At 44.8% G+C, this 24,932-nt stretch overlaps 1 protein-coding gene across 2 annotated transcripts in view; it reads right to left on the bottom strand.

The window, feature by feature from the left end:
* Nucleotides 1–23,870, bottom strand: part of PRDM10 (PR domain containing 10) — a 31,245-nt gene extending 7,375 nt beyond the window's left edge. Inside the window, exons 1-13 of one of the 2 annotated variants that reach the window (XM_010161563.1) lie at nt 23,778–23,846; nt 21,845–22,009; nt 20,302–20,361; nt 16,303–16,510; nt 15,678–15,919; nt 14,445–14,648; nt 12,453–12,525; nt 11,685–11,802; nt 10,618–10,747; nt 8,426–8,653; nt 5,684–5,695; nt 2,815–3,162; nt 897–1,052 (exon numbers count right to left, since the gene is read on the bottom strand). In XM_010161563.1, coding sequence (XP_010159865.1) covers nt 897–1,052; nt 2,815–3,162; nt 5,684–5,695; nt 8,426–8,653; nt 10,618–10,747; nt 11,685–11,802; nt 12,453–12,525; nt 14,445–14,648; nt 15,678–15,919; nt 16,303–16,510; nt 20,302–20,361; nt 21,845–22,009; nt 23,778–23,846 — 2,013 coding nt within the window. Of the gene's footprint in view, nt 1–896; nt 1,053–2,814; nt 3,163–5,683; nt 5,696–8,425; nt 8,654–10,617; nt 10,748–11,684; nt 11,803–12,452; nt 12,526–14,444; nt 14,649–15,677; nt 15,920–16,302; nt 16,511–20,301; nt 20,362–21,844; nt 22,010–23,777 lie in introns of both variants that reach the window. The other variant, XM_010161562.1, reaches the window with a different exon arrangement.
* Nucleotides 23,871–24,932: the final 1,062 nt, after the last annotated feature.

Genomic DNA, 24,932 nt, shown 5'->3' with positions numbered 1-24,932 from the left:
CCGTGGGATAGAGTTGCCTGTTCAGTGCTGGACAACTCAGCAGGATCCCTTTGGGCCTAGGTTTAACCTCAAACCAAGCTGAGGTTGCTCAGCCCCAGAAGCAGGAGCCAACTAATGCTACTTTAGCAGCCTCAGTGAGAACAAACTCCTCCACTCTGGCTTTTCTTTGAATTTATCTAAAATACTAGTGCTCAACTCGGTACAGCTGGAAACGGGCATCAAATAATGCTCTTGACTGAGGAGGATCAAGTCCTACAACAGTACTGACCCGACTGCCCAGATGCAATCCAGCCTCTCTGGACATAGCGTCTTGAACGTGCTTCTTCGCCCAGAAGTATCCAGTCCCTCAGTATCCCATAAGAAGCGAAGTGACATGGAGCAGGCTGCTGGCACCACGGTTTACCTGGCTCAGTCTGCCCCATTTGTACTGGAGGGATCTGGAAAGGCATCTGATGTCAGGTGCTGACAAGATGCATCCCGTGAACACGGGCACCTGGGCCAGGAATATTATTAATCCACTGATATCAGCAAGAGGTTTCCTTAACTACACCGATAAAGCAATACAACCCAAGCACCTGGCAACTGAGCTGTGTAACGACCCAGTTCCTAATGAGCAGGTAACAACTTCCTTTGCTATTAAACTATGAGGAGGAAGATCTCATAGATGAGACACCCTGTTAGGGCACAGCGTGCTGGGGTGAATCTCGCCCCGCATCCATCAGAGGTGAACATCATAGCTCACACATGACACGAAGCATTGCACACAACCTGCAGGCAAGTGTAGCACGGCTACATGTTAAACTTCTTCCCCTTTTAAGAACATGAGCTTGTTTGCTTGAAGGAGGGTAAAGAATGGTGTTTGTCCACCTGTATCAGGAATGATCCAGCCATCTAACCTTGAACTGCTTGCCACACGTGGAGCACAGGAAGTCTTTGCGGTCTGAGTGTCGCAACATATGGAGTCGCAGCTTGTCGGGACGGCAGAAAGCCTTGTCACATTCCGTACATTGGTAAATCTTCTCTGAATGGAAACTGCGTACGTGTTTCTTAACCTGGAATTGCAGATCATAAAAAAAACGGAATTCATTGATAGGAGAAGAGTGTGTGGCAAAACAGTCTAGGAAGCTCTTAGCAAAAAGAAAAAGAAAGTAAGAGGTTTTAAGAGTTCTCTAATCTGTTTTGGCTTAGGAAGTATTTTATCAGAAGAGTTGATAACTTGGCAATAGTTTCTATAAAGCCCTAACGTCTTCATGATCCATCTGAAGGGTCAGTTTGATTTCCTCCAGACTGAATGTCAAAGGCATCGGCTTTTGCACAGTTGAGCACCTAATGGGCAGCAGAAGTCCACAATGTACCATTCTACTGACGTGTCCTTGAGTGAACACATTCAATATCTTTACTTCGTTTGTAAGAAATCTAAACAAAAGGCCTAACTCCTTTCAGTCCGAGTGAATGAGCTTACAGTTACAGCTGGCCAAAAGAAACTTAGAAAAGCATTTGCACGCCATTCCTGCACAGCAATTCCTTTTGCAGACTTTGGGACTATCCTTGACCTCTTCGAACATCTAGTGGGATTTTTTTAACCCAGTAAAGTAACTAATGAGGGCTGACATTTGAAATCCAAGCACTGCTCAAGAAATGGATTAAACCTTTACCACCTTCTGATGCTGATCGTACACGGAAAAACTTGATTTCTGTTCCACATAACAGTAATTAAGTAGGCAGCAATCTACAGTGACTGGACTTAATCATTCATATAGCACTGAATGAAAAAAATCATCTTGAAATTCCAAACCAGAGCTAAATAGCTGGCAAAAAGCCGTGGGACCTTCTTCCGACTGGCTCAGTTTCACGGGAATGTTTATGGGGAATTAGGTTGCAGTAGAGCATTTCTGAATCATCAACATTTTTCCTCATTCAACATTTACACAAGATAAAGGTTTTTTGCTGGGATGGAATTATATTAGTAAACCACTTTCCCCTGATCCTTTCCTCTTCAGCCTGTTGGATAGTCTATCACTTCCTATTACGTGACATAAACTGGATTTCTACATCTCAATTTAAGTCAGGCAGCTCAGCGAGACACATCCAGCTCTTTATCCATATGAAGGATAATGAATACGTACATGGTACGTTTCAGTTTTTTCTTACTCAACATCGAAACTGCATCTTTAAATTCTATTAACCATCTTCTGCACACAGTAGTTAGATTACTCCCTACTCCAGTGCAGCCTCTCCTAAGCAGTGTGCGGAGAGGAGGAATAAAGTACCCAGCTGAAGGCCAGGGGGAAAGTCGGGAAGCAGAGTATCCTGATCTGTTCTGGCGTTTCTGCAAGGCGTTCAGGTGAACTACCCTGATGAAAACAGTCAAGGGATTAGAAGATATTTGTATCATGTAAAAACACCACTTTTTCCTGCTCAGTTTTAATGACAAAGGACAAGCTGTATTCAAGTACAAGCTGCCTACAGCGGAAGACTGGTTCTGTTTGTGCCATGGATCTGTACTGAGCAAGAGGAGTTGGGACCTTTGCTTCAGGCACTTCTGGGGATAAGGGACCACCCTTCCCACACTCCAGTGCCTCCTAATGCCAGACTGAAGCACCACATCTGATGATTTAGTGGAAAGAGCACTTCAGTGGCATGAGACAACATCTAGTAACGCTCGGTCGCTCTTCCTTTCTAAATTCTGACTGACGTGGACCCCTTTGTCTTGCGAGAATGAACCGACCCGCAGCGTTACTCAAGAAAAAGCCATAAGCAGAGTGCTTGCGAGAGACACGGAAGGCAGTGCTTCAAGCCAGCACGGCATCTCACCTGGATAAAGTCTGGAAAGCGTTTTTTGCAGGTAGGGCAGGTGAAATAACCATCATTGACATGGATGGCCACGTGATCCTTAAGAAGATCCAAGCGGTCAAAGGACTCGGGACAGAAAATACAGGAGTATGTTTTCTGGTCCATGTGGAACTTCATGTGGCTCTCGAGAGCACCGCTGTTGATGAAGCCCTTGTTGCAGATGTCACAAGTCAACGGGCAGTTCCCTTCCCGTCCATGGAACCGCAAATGCTGATCCAGTTTGTCCTTTTCGCGGAAGGCCTTCCCACACTGGAGGCATTTGAAGGGGCGAAAGGATTTCCGTATGAAGAGGTGCTGAAGAGCTGCATTCTGAAAAAAAAAAACAGAGAGCATTAGCTTTTATTACTTTGTATAGATTCCACATCCAAATGTTTTCAAGATCAAACATACCAGGTGATCAGTGAACCTAAACTTGGAAAAATCCTTTGCGTTACGGATACTTTCTCCGTTTTACGGAAGGGGAGGCTGTGACATGCAGAAGTTAAGGGATAGACCTGCAGTTACACATTGAGTTAGGAGAACACAGTGAAGGAGTTCTCAGTCCCTGTTTTCTGCTGACTGAGCTAACTTTAGTCTTTAGCATGGCATTTTTCTGTTAAAAACCCCAAAGTCCTTTCTGAAGTACAGACCTAGGCCTGAGAAAAGCTGCAATTACAGCTGATTTTAGGGGATCGGGTCACAAGTTAAGCGACTATACAAAGAAAGGGCGAGCTAGTGCCCTGTCTTTCATGCAGGAGCAGGGCTTATGAAATTCCACAGCCCTTTACAAAGTCGGCTTCTGCACTAGAGATCACCACAGAGATGTGCAGCAGTGGTTTAGCTTTGCTGGAAAACGTCTAGCGGAATATACATTAAGGAGATGCCAGTCTAAACCTTTTTGTTATTGTCAAAAAGAAGAGAGTTTCAGAACATTACAGCAGGGGCAGAATGGCAGGTTTACAAGCAACAGGCATGATCTTGTGAGCAATCTGCCTACCTTTGCCATTTAGCATATATCATGTGCGAGAGCCTGAAAGGGAGGAAGATGGAAGTCAAACACACTGGTGCTAAATCAAGGAGAACTCTGACGGATTCTGTTGTCTGCTCAAAGTGTAGTTGATTATACATGGTCAAACTTGAAATTGCTTTTCTTGGTAAAGAGACTTTAGGAATATTGTGAATTGAGCATTAAGTGGGTTATGGGAACATTAATTTTAAATTTAACATACTGGGCTGCTCTCTTCTGGTTTTCCGTACTCCTACGGTGCAGTTTCTCTTCTCAGTCCCTGCTTTGCTTTGATGTGTGCTTCCCTTCAGTCGACCTTTCCTGTAATATTTCCTGATTATTACCCTCCCCCTTCAGATACAGGTGACAGAGCCATCCTATCCTGACACCAGCACTGTCTGCTGGAGGAACAGATGCTGCTGGACGTGTCACCTGTAGGAATAGGCAAGCATGCTCTATGCCTGCATTTCAGTATCAGATGGAAACTTGTACGTTGGCTAGTTGCAAAGCTGGAAGTCAGTCATAGCTCTGCATGCGTGAAATCCCACAGCACACCATCACCCATACTGTACCGAAAGTACATCACAATACTGCCATTTCTCTGCAAGAAGCCTAAGGAATATCTATTCTTCTCCAAAATAAGATCTGTACATCCTCATTTATTGATGTCTTCTCTTTTCAGATGTTGCACATGCAGGCTACATCACGACAGGTAAAGAAACAGCACTGGAACATTGCTGGCACCTATGTGTACCATGTTCACTATTGCATACTTCTCCGTGTGACATGTTCAAGAATTCTGCAAACAGATTTCCCGGCTTCCCTCTCTCCTTTTCTTGTGGGAACGTTGGGGCTGACATTTGCTGTGTCCCTTAAGCGTGTGCCAACAGCTGACACTGAGAAAGTAAAGTTAGGAGCTCTTCTGCTGGAAAGAGGGAACAGCTTGGGAATACTCTGAAATGCTGTGCTAGAGATTAAATCAGTGAACCTGTACGATCCTTTTCACCACGTGAACTGCTGAGGGAAAGCTGTCATTTCATTCCCCACAAAGCAATGCGAGAGCAACTGCTTTGCTATTAAAAAAGCAAACAGTTTAATACAGGAGCTCCAAATGAGCCCTCTCATGAACTGACATCTCCATTCTACAAGTGGGGACAATGGGAAACACAGGGATCTGCTGTCAGTCACACCGTGAGCTGGAAAGATAGACACGTGCTGTGTAAAAATTAACATGTTGCTTGGAGTCAGAAGTACGTAATTTCCTCCTCCGCTACAGGGATATACTAATAAACCAAATAGTTGAAGAGATGCACTTCAGGTTCTTAACTACAGCAGTACTTGTAACCCCCACCCTTCTGAGTGCTAAGATAGCAGGCCAGGCTTTTACACCACATCCCAACGCTATCTCAAAGGCTACAGAAGGGCGAAACCTTTTATTGCTCCTTGGTTAGATAAAAGTATAAAAATCAGAAAAAAAAAAAAAGAGAATTAAGTGTTGTCTCATTAACTGATAACACTGATATAGTGCAAACCATTGCATAAGCAAATCCTCCCAAACTTTAAGATGGATATTACAGTACCTCATCCAAGCAGTTTACTCCTGTAATAGTCACCTTAAATTTGTAATTAGTACGAAAAGAACTGGAAGAATGCCAATTGTTACTCAGATCAGACTTAGTTCTGGAGATTGGTTGCTTAAAGAAGAACAAATGTGACAATTTACGACGCGAGGTCAGTCGGGAGACACTAAACAGGCGCTGGACAAAACGAGACGGAAGGCGATGTTGTTACGTACCATTTGATTAGATACAGCAAAAACCCAACAATACGAAAACCCAAACCTACCTGCAGCTCCAGCTGAGCAGGCAGCATTGAGGGAGAGAAAAATACTTACGTTACGCCATGGACTTTCAAACAGAAGCCTTGACTTCTGCAATAGTCACGCTTCTGCGGGTCACTACGAGGGCCAGCTCTTCCAGCTAGAGTTTACTTTTTACTTAGGCAAAACTTCTTTGACCTATTTTTGCCTCAGGAAACACTAAGCAGATCTTCAAGGTTTACCCTGTAGTTAATAACTGCCCAAGGGGAGTTAAAGGGCAAAGATAAAACCAACAGATAATCTCGAAGGTGTTTTGTGACCTTTCATGTTTTCTCAGAGTTGATTAATAATGATGTAATGCCTAGTGCAGAGCCACAGTGAGGATGAAATACTTTTGGCAGAAGGGAATAATCAGGGCAGGATATCAACAGGGCAAGGATTAGAAGAGTGAAAAAGTTACTGAGTAGGGTCTTTTTTTCTTAACCTCCTCTTACTGTTTGTACTCTTTGTTATACAACCGGTTGCATTTCTTTCAGCATAAAGGAAGCAATTGTGCTTCCCAAATCATATCCCTATCCCTGCCATTCCTTCCTCTGAGTGCAATCACCTACACAATGGACATTTTATAGGGTCAGGCCTATGTGTTAAAAAAAAAAAAAAAGCGGCAATTTTGAAATGGAGATGTTCTTGGGATCAGCCCACAGACACTCTGGACACTGCCCAGAACTGAATTAAAAACAAATACTCCTTTTGGCTTTGGACCAAACATTCCTTTAATGTGTTACACGAGTATCTTGAGGGGTAAGCGTAACCCTTTTTCAACACTAAGGACATGACTGCCATACTTAAGGTCTGAGATCTCCAAGGAAACGCCACAGGCTCTAAAGCAGAGGCTGAAAAATGAACTGATCCTAACGGGACTGGAATCCTGGAGCACCAGAGATCACTGCTTCCAGCTAGAATGAAAGCACTCAGAGCATCACTGCCTTACAAAATACCTTACAAAAGCTGAAGCAATTCACAATTTTCAAAATTAAATCCTATGTGAATAATAAGAACGAACTAGAGCCATGCAGGTCTCCAGGTTATAATCAGGAGTCAAGACTTTCCACCCAACCTTTGGAAGCGAACGATGTACTACCCAGCTTAAAACCCAACGTTTGCTTGCTGGTAAGGTGAAGTGCATGGCACTGCAAGAATGTGCTATGACTACTTGAACTGAGCGAGTGCTCGTAGGGTGCTGGAGCTTGCTGTGATTTTTCAGTGCTCAAACAATAACGCTTGCTAGTTTACTCTTATCTCGAGTTCTCATTGCTCACTCTGACACAAGATGGAAAGGTGCTGTGCAACCATCCGTCTGCCATTCTGCCAGTGCCCCCCTCAAACGTCTCTGGGACTCTACTGGACACGAGCTGCCAGAGGTATGGGAAGTCAGGGAGATTTGGAGATACAGCATGTCACCAAGGACTAAACCACCACTGCACTCATCTCAGTTGTCATCCATTTCTGATGGATTTCCAGGGTACAAAAGCTAAGTCACAAGGCAAAGAAGTAGCTTTAGAATTTCTGTCCTTTTCTTCCCACATTTACTGTTTAAAACCTTCAGACCACATCTTGGGTTCAAAAATTCAGGGAAACTGGCAACACTTTCTCTTCCCATCACACCCAGGCCTCACGTTGTGGCATACCACGTTGTGGCATACCGTAAGCAGCAAATACTCATGCTCTTTACCATCAAAAACTCGGCACCTGCCTTCGTACTCTGCTATCCACAAGTAAATATTCCCCAGGCTTTTAACCTATCAACATCAAACTTGTCGTTCAGAGAGTGCAAGTACTTCATATGGTTAAGAATTCTGCAGTCTTCGCGTCCCTGAGCCAAATTCTTCCTTCAAGAGAAGCCACTGCATTTATGGGGTAACACCACAACCGGCCTCGCATGTATATTGCTACAAACAGAGCAAAACTTGGCTCAGCATCCTCCTATATGGAAGAGTCACTCAACTCTTTTCTAACCCTTTCTCATGCCCTAAAAATGAAGTCTTACCCCAATTGCAGCTGTTCCTTTCTGTAATCAAAATTTTACACATGGAAAACCAAGATTTTAGGCTAAATAAACCAATCTCACAGTTACCCTGCTTGAAGGATTATTTGCTTGAATCATTTCCCTCCCACACACAGTAGAGAAAAAACAGCTCTCCCGGTTGACACAAAGCTCAGGCTCAAAGTGTTTGCTGTCGGTACACAAAGCTCTTCGCACAGGTTTTAATCTCAAAGACAGGCAGTTTTTTCTACCCCAAGAAAGGACTTTATCACTAAATATCATCATCATATACTAAGTGGATCTAAACTGAGGTCATGGTTCCTCTTTGGCAACTGTTTGCAAGGAAAGAGTTCGGAGAGGCACAGATGGTGCTGTGAACGAGTCATTAGTCTGTGCCACAGTACCATGATTCAGCCGGCTGTTGGAAAACCTCCTGCTTGGCAGCTTGGATAGACTCTGTTTCTATGAAAGAATTACTGTGCTGGAGTTGAATCAGCTCCAAATGGTGACCAGCTCTCACGAGATACTAGTTCTTTACATGAGATGTGTCTTCCCCTCAGCGCAAAGAAAATTGCTAGGAATGAGGTGCTTTATTCAGGATTTGGAAGTGGATGCGATGGGGAGAGAAAGACCAGCTGGTCTTGGCAGGCAGGTCCGGCATTCTCTGGGCTACAGCACATGGAGAGGGTGCGGGAAGACGCGATCCGCCGCCCTCTTTGCTTACCCTGATACGCTTCGCTCGCCTCATGTCATCTGCTGTCATGGTGCTCTGCGTAGGCACCGTGCTCTCATCGTGCTGCGGCTGGATCTGTAGCGGGTGGCTTTCTGACTGCTGCTCCAGTGCCGACTGCGTCTCTGATGGCACTGGAGTCTGCTCCTGCTGCTCCAACCCATTCAGTGTGGCTTGGCCGGCCTCATCAAACTGCCCCTTGCTGGAAAAATGCAGCAAGTCCTGAAATCGCAAATCATACAACCAGTGATTATTCCCCCCACCCACTGAAAAATGCTTTGATAATACTCAGACAACAAGATTTCGACATGTTTGATCGCAAGCTGGAAACAAACCACTGTCTACGCTAACGCTTCCCTACTGTGCTCCAGGGATGCTCCCAGCAGATCACCTCACGCAAGCTCTTCTGCACTCCTGACTGCTACTGCTTTATCCAGAGTCGAAGTAGGTTGACCTGTGAGAAATCTTACACCCCAAGTGACTAGCACAGAGCAGGGAAAGCACAGAATTTCTGTCTCATTGAAATTGTTGTCACTTTGAAACATTATCGTGTATTGCTACGCAGTGTCTTCTCCTTTCTAACAAACTAGCTGGAGTGACAAACGAGGTCATTACACTGTGCGCCGTGTGCTGTACCATCCAGTTTCAAGCTCTGCACACTCTCATCTACCCAGCTGCAGGCATCACTTATATTTATCACACAAAGCTGTTTTCCTCCTTTTTCGCATTAGCATAAAAGGGGAGGGTGCTGGGAGCAGGAACCGCATGCCAAAAGTCTACATTCTTTCCATAAAAATTCCAATAACTCCTCTGGGATGGAGTATTTACAAGAGAAAAAACCCCATAGATCCTTATCTGACATTGCTTAATGCAACTAAGGAAACTGAAAAGCACAAGCTAGGAAACGGTATAAAAGCCTCAAGGCTGGTACTGTCAAAGCACAAAAGGTGGTGTGGGAGAAGAAAAACAGGGAGGCGCCAGAAGGAGCTGTTATAAACCTGTGAATGCTTACCCAATAGAGACACTTAGAGCAATATTCCAGCCAAATGCCCAGTCCTGGTCTAGGTGACAAGCTTCCACCCTTGCTGAGACTCAACTGTGCTCACAGCATCCTGCATCTCAAATTCTCGGGCAGATAAACTCCTGCCTAGCCATTGGTGAGGTGGGCAGAGCTCCAAAGGCTTAGGACATAACCATGGCCCTGCTCAACATGGGAGCTAGCTCCAGGCCATGGTCCAAGCTAGCAGGAGGTGAACCACCTCCAACCCCAAGGGCATTCAGACACATTAGCACAGGACTGGGCCCAGTAAGCCCTGTCTCGCTCGAATTAGAGCTTGAGAACAGCATTATGCTTACTTGTCTAAATGGAACTGGCTTGTGTCAATCAGCTTGCAGAGAGGGTGATCTCGCAACTGCCTGCACTTAATGCAACGTTTAGGGTGATTCTGCATGCTCAGAAAATGAGCGGTGGGCATTCACAGGCAATGTATACATTCCTCCCTCTGAGTCAGCACCAAACCATGACCCAGCGAGATGCCGGAGGCAAATTACCACAGCAGATATCTGCTTTCAGCTAAGCCATAAACCAGAGCCGCTCATCCCTTGTGACACCTTTCACGAAAGGCCTTGGTGGTAAGCTGAGCACGGTCAGCAGCGGACAGAATTTACTTAGACACATGCATCACATGAGATCCCTCCAGAACATAACCAACAGCCACGAGCAAAAGAACATTTTGCAGTAAGTATGCCTACAGGAGGCCTTTTGTTAATATTAAAGCATCATAAAGAGTCATAGCTCAAACTGATTTAATTCCACCAGCAACAGTTATAAGAGCAGGCTCTGACCTCATGTTCCAGAAAGGACAAATACGAACCTAAATCCCCATTACAGCTTCGCTGTCTAAATGACTTCTGCGACGCTGCTAAGCTGCTGCAATAACCTATCTCACTGCTAAGTGCTCTGGGATGAAAGTTGCTGTAGAAATGCAAGTGATTTTACAGTTTTTATAGAGGGAAAGCAGTGTGCTTCCCTGGCAGAGAATCACAGCTAGAAACCCACAAATTAGTCGGGTATAAAACCAAAGCCCACTCTCAATTTGCACTCATGCCCCAAATTCTTTTAGTCGATGAGTTTACATCCCCAAGTGATATTTTTTTTTCTTCCTCCCCATCTCCCAAATATATACCTGCGTCCCTTCTTCACACTTCTCCCCGTTTTCACTGGTTACTTCCATACGCATGAATTTGGGAGGGCGCCCTGGGCGTCTGCCTGGTCCAAACCTCCTCTTTCCTCGCCCACGACCTCGGCCTCTGGCTCTGCAGAACACACAGCACTCCAGGTTAGAAACACATGGATTTGGAATCTCCGCTGACTTCACATGCTCTTTCTCAGCATCACTGTTCACCCATTCAGCTCAGTAACAACGGCCCGCAGTAAAGAATAAAATCTGAAGAAATTCTGGCAGCAAAGAAACAGGGTACTGGCTGGTGTCTATTTATTTTGTGCTCTATGAGAAATCAAGGTCCAAAACACATTAAAATTTATTTCAGTAATCATGGGACAGAGAGAACTACTGGCTCCCAGCGAGTCCTCTGTCATGGCAACTCTCCTACTTCCAACACCCCAGTATATGGAGTGCTGGAAAGCATTTTCAGCTAGATGGAACACAAGGAAACCAAATTTAAAACCTGAAGCCATAACATCCCTTCCCAAAAAGGTACTTAGCCAGTGATGTCAGGCAGCAACCTGAAGGGAACAATTTTCTGTGTCAAAAAATAGGGAAAACAAAACGCAATCACTTGCTAAGTTTCAGGAAAAAGAAGGCCCCAGTGCTTCCTACTCTGATGGATGTTTGTAGGTTCGGCTTTTACTAGCTGAGGATAAACAATCTTGCCAGCCCAATGAGGAGCCAAAGCATGCCCAGATTCATTCTCCAAGCTCTGTATCTGCACACATCTGAGAAGCATCAGTATTTCAATACTGTGGTACTGAAACACTGAGATTGGTGAAAAACCAAAGGAAAACCCCAAAAAATCTCACTAGTTCCAACGGGGCATTTATCTCCCTCAAGCTACTACTGCCATCACAAAGCCTCTCCCACCAGCCAGCTCCTTGGTGCCATATTCTTCCCTTCTGGTGCTTACCCGTTCTCTCACGGGTACCCAAGTGGGTCAGTAAGAACTGTGGGGCAAAGACCCTCCTTTCTGCAAGTTTGGGGAAGCTGCACACAGACAAAGCTGAAGCTTTCAGTACCTGCTAAAGAAGTCCAGCTTCTCATCGTGGGAGTTGAGGTGCTGCTGGAGTTGCTCCGAGCTCATGAAGCGACGATTACACTCATAGCACGGCCAGTTCTTCTCCTGCTCTCTGAGAACTACGTTCAATTGGAAATGTCAATTAACAGCATTTCAGTCACCACCAATTAAACACCTCATTCCTCCTCCCCAAAGCCCTTCTGTCCTTCCTAGGACGTATTTCTCCCCTGAAGGTTAGACAGACTGCAGAATACCCAGCACTGCTCCATTTAGCATCGCTATCATCCCCTCTGCACCGTGGCAGGACTACGGCTCGTGGCAGAAAGACTAAGAGGTTGCAGGGGAAAACGTACAGACTACATATGCTGCTTGAAATTTGGGGAGATTTTAAAATACACCTTTGTGTGGAACAGCGCCTACAGGACTGTGTCTCAGGCATAAATTCGGGGCAGCAAAGAGAAACTTGTCAATCTAAAGCACATCAGGTTACGGCATAGACTCACCATTGGACATCGAGTACAGAACATACCTGTGTCCAGCAGCAACCTAATGCTTCCCAGAAACTGAGGTGGAATGTTAAGTTATTGTAACATTGGCATGAGAAGACTTAGCAGAAATCAGTCTCAATAACACAATGGAGATTTGGTCGAACTTTTCTTAACCTAGCAAAGTCTGGGAGCGCCGTACGAGCCATGTATTTACGACTAAGAAGTACAACAGCCAGCCACTACCACACTGCACAAACAGATAGCAGAAGAGCCCAAGTTACCCTTCCTTTCCTCCTCAGATATGTCATGGATCTTCTGGTTCACAAACTCTGCGTAAGAGGCCGCGTACCACACCTGCCGCAGGAATACAAGATAACCAAACGCTTAGGTGGAACCAGAACTAAAGGGAATTTGTTTGAAAATAGGTTTTAAGTGATACATTTACTTCCACTCACCTAAACCACGGCCTCTCTCACCTTCAATAATAAAGCCAGTTGAGAACAATATGTCCCCACTGAGGAATAAAGGCGCTTTGCTCAGAAAGCATATCCATTTAATTTTAAGGTATAGCCTCCTAATATGAATGTTAATCTCACACATGGCTACCAGTAGCTCTAAAGGAAAGAATATTAATCTCTTTATACCCGACTCTATGATTGTAAAGGGCGGATGTCAGCAGAGTACCGTTATTTGTTGTACCAAAAAAAACAGAAAAGCTTTTAAATTGGGGGATTTCCCATTTCTTTCCTCCTCTCTTTACACAGACAATAGGCAGCACCATCCACAGAGACTCATTTAAACTGTTGCTGGATTTCTGAAGGAGTGGAACAATACCGTCCTGCTTCCCAAAGCAAAGATCTGCCAGGCTGCAGCATGCTGGACCCACTCTTGTGGGATACAAGGGATTTAGGAAGCCTTCAGCAGAGAGAACCGCAGGAGGCAGAAAGACAAAGTTTATTAGGGCCTAAAATCAGACACACACATTTAGCTCAGAATCCTTGCTTCATCTCTCATTTTATCTTACTGTTTGTTTAAAAAGGTTCAATTTCAGTAGAGACTTTAAAAAAGCATGAACAGATTTTCAGCATGAAAAATCCAGGCAGGTTGAAACTTGCTGTGGGCCGCAGGCTAAGAAAACGCAGTGGCGAGTGGCATTTCTAACTCCTTCAACGACTCGCCAGCAGGTACGTGTGTTACTTCGCAGGAGTCTCACCAGCTGGACAGAGAAAGCCTGGAGCTCCTAGACTGCTCACCCGTCATGCTATATGGAAGTTCTCAACTTTAAGTAATTGCCTTTCAATTATCAAACCAATTTTACCCCAAAAGACACTACTAACACATGATGCAAGAAAAATGGTGCTTCTATAGGCAGGTCTGTATGGATTTAATTAAAGTTTTATTTCAAATAGATTTCAAAACTGTAGAGAAAATGCTGTTTGTATACACATAAAATGGACTAACAAGGTTTCTAGTGATTCAGCTTAAATTAAGGACTGATTGCAGAGAAACCAGAAAGAATCCTACTCTTAAAAATCAGCAACAAGTATGCAAGCAGACTTTTCCCCTGGTTTAGCTACGTGTGTTTAAAACTGGTTTTTGTGAAATTCTTGCAATTTATGTGCAAGAAAAGGTTTGAAGAAGAACAAACCATTTCCCAATACAAAAAGTCTTTTGGTTACAGCCAGTTCCCCCAAAGACGTTGGAAACAACGGCCATCTCAGCCAGGCACACTGCTTTGAGCCCAAAGTAATCAGTACATTTTGAGAGGGAACAAAAAGTAACTCACAGGGAAGTCCCAATATCCTTTATCACTTTCCACATGCAAAGTTTCAAAAGTTCCAGGAAAGCCAGGTAAAGTGAGAGACCATATTCACTTAAGGCACCAGAAAACAAGTCAAGGGCACACAGGACTAACTGGAAAGGGCATCCAGAACTAAAAAGGGTAAGACTGCTGCAATAAAAATTAGATTGCATCAGCAAAATATATGCAGCATAAAGCATGACAGTGACAGACAAATCATTTACATACTCTTATTTTAAGCTTCCTCATTTAATTCCTGAGCTCATTTAAAACCCGTAAGCCAGTGGCTAACTACTACTGACTTCAGTGACATTCGATTCAGGCCATCACGTGCTTCATCAGAGAAAAACAGCTCTGAAAGTACTGACAGGGATCACTCCTGGCACTCGGGGATGCACTCATTAAGTAGCAGCTCTAAGATTTTACTTCATCAGTATAAAAAAAAAGTCATGAAATGCAAGCAATGCCATACCTTCAGTTCCTGCTTGGGCTCCACGTTTTTAATGGTGGTGTAATAGATATGGTGGCCGTACTGATACGCTACCAGGTTCTGCTCCAAATGGTTTTGAGCTGGACGCACAAACATCATCCAGTTACAAAGAGCCTCGCTAGAAAGTTCAAACCACAGGTCCTCTTGCAAATCTCTGTCTTTCCTGTCACCCTTATCAAGAGACACCTGTAGCAAAATCCAATTACAGATGACTGTAACCGCCTGGCAGCAGGTTCAAAAGAATTTGAGTTGCTAAAAAAACTATTGCGACCATGCAAGTTTTACACTGGGAAAGCAATGAAGGTGTAGCTAATTTCCTCTCTTTGCTAACAGGACCCAGAAACAGGCAGCACTTCAGAAAAATACTTAAAAACTGAGATTTAACTAGGGAGACACGATGGATCCCTCCATGGCTTTCAAGGGCAAGCAGCACCCGTTACATGGGTCAGACCTGCTACTTATGTGGCTGTAAGAGACACAAGAAGCTGTAGCTTTAGTAGGCTGTATGTCATCAATCGTCAGATTTTTCTAACTGGCAGACCCACTTCTCCTTTCATTTCCTGACTCGTGACACTGCCTCAATCTGGAGGCAGCAACTTTTGTTGGGTTACCAAATCTGCCTGTGATCCAACTTCCTTGTCAGGCGCTGACCGTCAGAGAACAGCGTTCCTAAGACTGTGGACCTAATCTCCAGCAAATAAAGAACCAATTCCTATAATGAAACCAGTAAATACATGGATAAAAGTCAAATCCGTTGTACCTCACGCCAACGACTTGGCATGAGGAAGGGGAGAAAAACGTTTCCTCTCTCCTCCATCCTGTGGGGTAGAGGAGGGAAAGGGGAAGAAAAATATTTTTAACTTAAGTTACAGCATGACACAAAATAATGGCTGCAAAACATCCTCAGATGGGGCTGCTATTTTTGTGTCCAGATGCTGCTTCAGCCCACGTGAGTGTGATTCACAGCATTTCACGTTCCGGGCCCTGTATAGCGTAACACCATCATGCCAGAACATTCACCACGATCACTGCGTCTCCCTGAATACCAGATTTCAAGCCAAAGCAATCTGGGTGTTTCTGAGTTACTTTCAGAGAAGGAAGTTAACAAAAGAACATCTCCAGCGAGGTAACTGATCAAGGCACAGTAACAAAATCATGAATATCCAAGCTTAAGCACAAACTAATCCCTCTTTTCTTGCGCACACCCCGCCTTACCTTCAAATGGATATAGCAGTCTTTGAGTTCAGTTTGTCTAACCAGGGGTCCTTCCACAGGCCCAAACTGCGTGCGTTTTGGGATACGCCTTTTGGAGAACACACCTCCCAAAAACCTGTCTATGTAGAGCACCAAGGGGAGGCTGGCTCTCGCCCTGGTCAGCACAGGCCGGTTTGGGATTGGATGCAAAGGTCCGTGTTTTGGACACACAGAGGGATGTGCGTTATTACACTCTTCACACCCTACAATGCAAAGTCAGAGAGGACATGGCTGTCAGGCAGACTCTCACGCACCAGCTCACAAGAGACAGCTTTATCTCTCTCTCTCTAAACATCTTTGGCTCAGCTGAGGAACCTCTATTCCAATAATCTACCTGCATTTTTAAATATTAGAGGGCAGCCTCCTCAAAATGAAGAGCAAAGCAGCTCAGACTCCACACCTAAGACAAAGTCTGAGCGTTTTAGGGAGGCAGCCCCATACGAGTACACATTTCTGGGTGTAAAGGGGTTTACTTATTACTGCTAAAATCTGAATGGCTTGACACCCCATTTACTAGAGGGCTGGCAGAGGGGAAAGAGGAAAGAGGAGGGCAGTTAATACACCGCATACTACTTCATATGCTTACACAAATCATTGGGATCAAAGGGTCGGGGGGGATCTGGGTCCCATTCATCCATGTCAGTGTCTTCCCCTTCTTCATCCTCATCTTCATCCTCATCATCTTCCTCTTTAGTTTCAATCCTTTCCATCTGATTCTGCAGAGGTGCTAAAGGGTCAGAACCATCCACTGCCTCCATAGGAGGTAACACCTGGTTATGCACCGGTAACGATGCCTGAGGAGAGAATTCACAGCAAACAATCAAACCTGATTCATGAGGAAAAACACCCTTATAAAGACGAGCGGTGAAGGTTCTCACTAGTCTACCCTTTCTGCTTCCTTTGGAAATGGAAGGAAGGACAAGGGGAAGTGAAGCGGCATGATAAACGACTGCAGAGGGACATGTCGCATCGCTGCTGCTGACAGCCTCACTCGGGACGGTTCTGTGTCACCTCCTAGCTCCACCCTGTCAAGGACTGACTTCTCAGGACAAGAGACAGAAATAAGAGAAGTTCTGGACCCCCACAGAAGGTCTGAAACAAAGTGCAGGCTCTGCAGAAGTTATCTAGAGCCTAAAGCTGTATTTCAACTTCTGTACAAGTGAGAATCCTGCATTTTGGCACATGGTCTCTTCTCCCCTATCATACAATCAATCAAAACCAACCCCCAGGACACGCATGCAGAGAGCAATAAGAGATGAGACAATGCAGGGACTAAACTATGGGGCATGGAGGACAGTCGAGGACATTGTATTCTCACTGATTTGAAAAGTTACCCCTTCCTCTCCCTACAGAATAAAAACAACAATTAATGGAAGTGCACTGCACGGAACATTCCATCACCCACGCTGGTTTCTCAGGTAGAGACCAAGAAATACTACGCACAGTAAAGCTGTCTTAAGAGATCGGCAAAGCGACCCAGCGGATGTAGGTCCTAAGTGACAGTCAGCATTACACCCTCTGTTAACTTTGCCTTTCAAAGCCAAGAGGAGTCTTAAGGTGGTTGCTCAAGACAGAACAATTGGTAGAACAGGTAGATTAAATACATGATTTCTCCCTAAAAAAACCCCACACATTCCACGGTGAGACTATGAAAGACAGTACAGCTCTGCACTACAGCTTTCTCACGTCTCCTCCCAGACCACTCAGCCACGTTTCATCCCCTGAGACAATGGAGCAATGAAAGCGGTGCACTCGTACATTGAAAAGGAAAGGGTGCCTGGCAACTTACTCTATCTGCTTGCGGACCCTGCTCCAGAGCCATTTGCTGGGGGGATTCAGCAACGCTGCCGAGCACAGACAGGTTGGTGGGATTCATGCTCTGAGCAGCAGCAGGCAAGAGCACAGTTACCTAAAATTATAGGCACTCATTTTAGCACTGCGTCATTTCCATCAGTCACTTACATACGGACAGTGCGCTGCATGCAAAGCTCCCTGGAGGCCGACACCAGGACAAGAACTGCAGCATTTTAATGATCTTCTTCGCCTCAGTAGGGATGAGGGACTTGAACAAAACCTCCAGATCCAGGGACAACGGGAAAGGCTTTAAAACTCGGTCTAGGTTTTGCAGCGTTTGAATTTCCCATTTCCCACCTGTGGCTTTAAATTAAGGTCCGATCCAGCCAGGGTTCACACTGCACTAAAAACAAGCACGAGGAGCTCTTTGGCTCTTGGTAAAAGCAGTGACTTTGGTCTTTATCTCTTCTATCTGCAAATTTGTTTTTCCTTTTTAAGGGAAAAGGCAAAGAAGGAAAAAGCAGCACCTCCTCTTTTTGCCTATCTTTCTTTTTCTCAAGCCAACCGAGACCCACTATAAAAACAAGACCTCATTGGGAAACCAAGCACTCAAATGAGAGGGTCCCAACAAGTATTACTCTCCACATTATTTGGTCACGCTATATATTTTTGCTTGCTTTCATACTCTTCTTTTTGTGTAGCAACAAGAAAATTAATGCATATTACCGTAGTGCTCCCATGCCTTCAGCAATAAAACAAAGCAGAATTAAGATCCTAGGAATCACCTTTCCTGTCTTCTGTTTCCTGCTTATCTTATACAGGGATTCGCACCTTTATCCCACATGATTTGTCATCCTTCTCTGCAGTTGACATCACGTGGCTTCTAGTTTGTGCCTCTGACTGTTAAACAGCTTTTACACTAAAATTAAATCCCTTGACCCTCTACAGAGTGTTTAATAAACATCAGATAAAACCGAGAAGTGCGAATCGTGCCAACAGTGAAGGAGGAGACAAGGAAACCCATAACATAAGCAGACAGACAGCCTTAAAACTTCCAATCTAGTTGTTTTGTTTAAAGAGGTATTAAGAGCCATTTACGAAACTGCTGAAAAACTACGAAAACAGCAAAAAGACTTCAAGGAACCGTGCAACAGTGAGGAAGAAACCGCCAAGACGACAGCTGAACCAAGCTGTCTGGTATTGACATTGCTGGTGCCAAGTGGCAACAGGAAAGGCATCGTTATTCCATGGCACACCTCCAGGTCTGCCAGCAACAAGAGGTTCACGCAAGCTTGTGTCTGTTTGTGCATTTCCTACTACTAATCACACTTCAAACACATCCCTACTTTCCCTTCCATGTCAGACACCGCAAGGACACAACCTTTCCATTTAATTTTAAGATAAAGTTTCTTTTGAAAGACAAGAGGAGCTTGGATTTTTGGACATTTGTTGTCAGTTCAGGGAAGTCCCATGGATGTACAAGCACCGGCAAAAGCAGGAGCTGCCTAACGAGGGACAAAGCGTTCACAAGCGTACAAACATCTCTGCCAGGGCTACTGTCAGGAAGGAAGGATGGGCTGAGAACACCCAGACAAGTGCTCACGCCCTCGATACTCAACACGGGACAGCAACAGCACACCACCAGTGCTGTCAGAGTGTCACTTGCACCCCACGTGTGGCCTCTACTTTCAATTAGGTCATACAGTTATTTGTTAAATGAAGTTTAAGACAATTAAATAGGATTTTGGGGCTTAATGCAAGGAAACGGATATGGCAAAAAAATGCAGAATGGCACTCCAAATACCTCCAGACAACTGGAAGCAAACAGGTAACACCTTTATGTGTCGGTCATATCACTTCCTGCCCACACCTCAACAGCTCAGAAGGTCTTTTAGCATGAAGAAAATTTCTTTTCAGTGCACACTCAACCCTTGGCTCCACCCCAAGACTGTCACTAAATGATGGCGTTAGTAGCGAGTCAGATCTAACATGTCAATTCACACGTGCCACTGAAGATTCACCAGACAGTCAGGATTAAGTCTCCATGGCCAGAGAAGAATTTGAACGGGAGATGTAGATCTGAAAGCACCTACACCTGATCGCCACGATGCAGTCCCCAAAGAGGCTAGTAAAAGTTAACCGCAAAACCTTCACATCCGTGACAGGTGAAGACAAGAAAAATCAACAAAACTTTATAACCACAGGCCCCAGTTTTGTTCTGCTCCTCACTCACTTCATGCTGGCCAGCACATCAGACCTGGGATGCCCTGGGAAGGTACGGGAGTCGGTAATGGAACTTCTTCAGGGTTTATAACTGATTTCCTAAGAAGTTTCTGGTAATTCTAGAGTCTGATCCACAATTTGCATCCCTTGAGAGCCTCTTACGAATTTTAAGGCTTTTGGACCAGAATCTGCACAAGGATCTCATCTTTCCAGCATGGCACTAAAATTGTCAGCCACATCAGCTTGCTGACTTAAAGGGACACTGTTAGAAGACTTTTCTCATTATATCTGGGGCAGTAAATTAGGGTTTTTTTTTCCATGTGAATTAAATAAACCAACTCAGACTCTCTTAACCGTTTACTATCATGCATGCACCAACTAGCCACAATAACAGAGGCTTGTTATCATAAGCTTTTAGCCCCTGATCACTGGGATGACAGTAGCCGACTGATGACTGCCCTTCGACAAATTCAGCAGCAGCTTATTACACTCTAGCACCAAAATCGTCCCTTTACCTTCAACACTTTCCTTACTGTGTCAGGGCCAAGGAAAATAATGTCTTTCTTACCTGCTGGGTGGTGGCATCCTGCTGGACGTAAGCCACTTGGGACGGATCTGTAAACAGAGTCTAGACAAAGTGAAAAAGGCTTATCAAACTGGCCTTGGGGGTGGTTACTCCCAGCTCACACCAAAATTAGCCTGCCACCAAGTGATCCACATCTGATCCTTTGCTAACTTCTAATGTGCCTTCTATCACCAGAGCAGGCCAATTCAACTTACCCATATGAGCCCACATGCAGAGATTAAACAAAAAGTAGTGCTCCATAAAAAGATAACGTATGTATGTGGCACTTTTCATCTATATACTTAAAGTGCTTCACAGGATTTTTTTTCCCCCTTTCCCTTTGTGTTTTTAAATACAGAAATCACTTTGTCACTTGCTGATTTGATAAATTCTACGGAAAGAAATTCAATAGCTGTATGAAAGGTAAGTAATACTTGAGCGCAGGACAGGAGCTGACTATCAACTTTATCTTTCTTCAAATTCACAAGAGTTCCTCCACAGAAAGCATGCAGTTATCAGGCCTATCCTACATGTGGATTAGATATGGCCATCGTGTTGGGTTTTCTAATTTCATAGAAGTCATGCCAACTCCAATATTCTTACAGCAGCCTGCAAGAACAGCCCTGGCTGGAGGGCTTCCCCCTAGGAAAAGCAAGATAATTTCATCTCAGCTGCAGGATAGTGTCTTAATACTACACTTGTTTTGACAAAATGATAGTATTCAGACTTTTGGAGAACTTCTGGGGATACAGCCTCTCAAAATATCCTCTCTCAGAACATCCCACCACATAGGAACTGGTTTTATGTAACAGCTAAGAACTGCACAAGAGAGAGACCACGCCAGCGCTGCTGTGGGTGTCAAGTATGTGTACTTAGTAACATTGCTAATCTGTCCTGTCAGCAAAGACAACACAAAACATTCCTGACAAAGCCTGCCTGTTCCTTTTTTTTATCTGTCCACACAGAGGTACAGATGCCTACTGTGTTAACCCCACATAAACACAGGCTGTCAGAGAATAAAAGCTATTTGATGTAATTATGAAGAAAAAGAATCTAGGTCTACAAAATCAGCAACTTCTCTGAAGAAAGACTACAAAATTAGATTGACTACACTGAAATCCTCTGCAAAAAGACATGACTCTTACTGTAAATATCAATTTTGAGAAGCGTACTTTGCAGAACAAGGACTCTTCCAGAAGAGACACAGATCACTTCATATTTTACTGAATAGAGCAGAGGCAGAATTTCTGGAGAGATTATCCGTGGTTTAGAAAACACCTTTCATATAATTATAATCTCATCCACCTTGGGCAAAGCAACCAGCATTCCATAATTCATAGCCTCGATATCCTTTGATTACCACATCTGCACATCAGACAGATGAACAGCGTGAAGCCCCTGTTCTGCAACGGGCAGATACAAGTGTTAAGAGCAACTGCCTCCCATTTTCCAGTCATACCACTTTGCTGGTAACAGGCTTTCATCTCAGACAAGATTTTTGGGTTTCCTAGGTGCCAAAACAGGTTGGGCTCAGAACCACACATGCCTGCGTAGCTTCCACGGGATGGATGTAAACCAGCGTGTGCTCCGAGGTGTCCACAGAGGTGTAGGAGGTGCCATCCGCCGTGTAGACCACCTGCTGCGAGGGACGGTCCTGCTCGTCACTGTACACAATCTGTGCCACTGTCCCCCCCTCAGGGACAAAGTGCACCTGGAAGATAAGAAAACCAACACGGATCCTGTACTGAAACATGCCTCTGGCAAACACAAGACCCATAGGCTGCAAGGTGCCTTGGAAAGCAGAGAGTCACGTCCCAACTACTCAGCCAAATGGTTTAAAAACAATTTAAAAAGTCACTGTGTAACACACATTTAAAACCTCAGTGAAGCAAAACCTCAGCCCTACCAACACAGAAATCTGGACACGAACAACCATCACTCTCTGGGTTTACTCTGCATTTTTGCTCTAGACTTCCCTGGTATAAAGGCACCTTCCCACCCTTTGTTCTCGCACAATGGTTTGAAAGTTCAGATTTGAACTGGTGTATCTACAGGATTTATTGGTATATTGTTTCCCTTTATTCTCATATTCCTTCCTGGATTTATGATAATTACTTCACTCGGCTAGTTCTGTAGTCGGCGGTAATTTTTTCTGTTTGATGAACGGCCAACAGAACCTATTAACTTGGATGCTGCTTCGAGTAACAGCACTGCACCCATCACCAGGAAGTGATAGTGCATGCTAGATTGCTTCTCTGTCGTATGTACATAGGGTATCTGGAGAAAAATCAACTATTTAAACACAAACATATAACTGGAAACAGTAAGCAATGATTCCAAGGACTACCACAGCAAGTTCTGTCTAGGGCAGCAGCTTAAATCCAAACAAGCTGATTTTGACACATTACAACCATAAGTGATGATCAGTGGCTACCTTAAACAAGCCAGACTAATTCCAGTGGCAACAGGAACATGTTTATCTTTTGACACCCTTTACATGCTGAAAACCATTTTCAGCACATGGGTGAAATAGGACAGCGAGCAGGAAACCTAGTTTTTGTAGCCATCTTCACATAAAAATATGGGGAAAAAATCCCAAACATTGTGGCATGATTTTATTTACTCTGTTTCACGTTCAGCTTTTGTTTCAGAAGATACCTGCTACTCACCTGCAGGTAGGTGCTCAGTGCTGACTGCACAACAAATCCTCATGCAAACAATCCGGTAGGATGTGTGCAGTGCTTCACATCTGGAGAGCACCCTGCAAATCCTAATTAAGCCCTATAACCGCCCTGTGCAAACACCGGTACGGTTATCCCACTGCATAGATAATGGTACACAGGCCACTGAAAACTGCCTCTCTGCCAATTTCAAAGATGGAAATGACCCGGAGAGTCAGAATTTCCCAGTTTGTGGGTCAGAAGACATGTGGCTCCCTCTTTATAACATATTCAAAAGAATGAATCTATAGTGTTCTAGAAATTCTCAGCTGCATTGTCTTAGAGAGGGATAGCTGCACACATCAGAATCAGATTCTATTAGTCACTAACAATTAACGTTTCTCCCTTCCCCACTACCCAGATGTCCGCCTGGAAAAAAACATTCCTATTACTTTCCCCAAGGCCCACCCCCACCTCCAACTGATTTGACCAAACCCATCAAAATGGGCTGCCACAGATTTGTGCATATTCATTAATCAGAATGCCCTTTCCCACATGGTTATATGTTTATTTGGACACTGAAACTTCCATAGCCACTGGCTGGTTTCGTTCAGCTCGTTTCAGATGTCTGCGTATTCACCACTGTGGCTTGCACAGCTCACTTCCTGGAGCTTTCATACAAAATCACACCAGACAAGTCTGTATTTCTCCTCAAATGAAAGTTTCCAGACTATTAAGGAATAGCCCAACAGGAACACCTGCTCACGAAGCCCAGTTCGGTCTGAGCAGAGCCCGGGTGCTGCGGAAGGCACTAGTCACCTGAGCAGCATTCTGTTCCTGCTCAGCAGAGTCAGCCCACACCTGAGGACTTCGCTCTTTCGAGTCCATCTCATCCCTGCCGTGGTGCTCCATGAGGAGAGAGATCTACTGGAGGAATGTCTGGCTGAATAGATTCATCTGTTCCCTGTGTTCCTACTTCCAGAAGACAAGGTGATCTTCAGTTACATGGCTGTGAAAACAAAAAATAAAGAGATGTAGATATTAGAGCAAGCGCGACACAGGGAATGGAGATATCATCAGCTGCTGCGCCGCAGGAACATGCTGCCAGAGTAAAGCAGGCTTGGCTTTACGAACACGTGCGTTCTCATTTACCGTGCCCAAGTTCTGCTGTGAAAGACTTTCCTGCCCTGTTAAGGGGGAAACAAGTCAACCATTGCTATGATTGCACTGAAGGATTATACAGAATGCCTCCTGCACTTCTCCCCTTGCCCACAGGCAGCCCACATAACACAGGCAGTCTTCACATTGTCCTTGTGGCACCTACAGGCCCAGAAATCTGTAAGTGATGCAGAAAATTAACCTTAAGCTTCCAAGAAGAAAACGCTACGTTCAGAGACGCATCACCAGCTTCTCGGTTCATCTGAAAGAGGTTTTGAGAACCAGCTTTACATCTCCAGGCAGCTTTCACCTTGCCCAACACTGCAGTCCCAGTTGGAATTCAGGTGAGGTGGGCTGACCCAGAAAGCATGAAGAAAGGCTCGAGATAAGGACAGGGAGATCGTTCAGCAATTACCATCACAGACAGAAGAGACTCAGCTTGGGAAAAAAAAAAATGTAATTTAATTTATCACCAATCAAATCAGAGTAAATGAGAACTCAAACCAAATCTTAACACACCTTCCTCCCATCCCTCCCTTCTTCCCAGGCTCAAATTCACTCCCCATCGCCCGAGCAGTGCAGGGGGACAAGGAATGGGGGTATGGTCCGTTCCCAAGTGGCAGAGACAATGTGATGGAGGATGCCTTACATTCTGGCCCTGCTCCAGCGGGGCGTCCCTCACAAGGGAGACAGTCCTCCAACAACTGCCCCCCACGGGGTGTAGTCCTTCAGGAGCAGCTGTTCCAGCCTGGGCCCCCCTGAGGTCACAAGTCCTGCAGCAAACCTGCTCCAGCCCGGCTTCCTCTCTCCCCAGGG

Source organism: Eurypyga helias, unplaced genomic scaffold (assembly GCF_000690775.1).
Source record: "Eurypyga helias isolate BGI_N326 unplaced genomic scaffold, ASM69077v1 scaffold15721, whole genome shotgun sequence".
Classification (NCBI taxonomy): Eukaryota; Metazoa; Chordata; class Aves; order Eurypygiformes; family Eurypygidae; genus Eurypyga; species Eurypyga helias.
The sequence above is the reverse complement of the archived record's forward strand: the minus strand, read 5'-3'. Positions and strand labels throughout refer to the sequence as shown.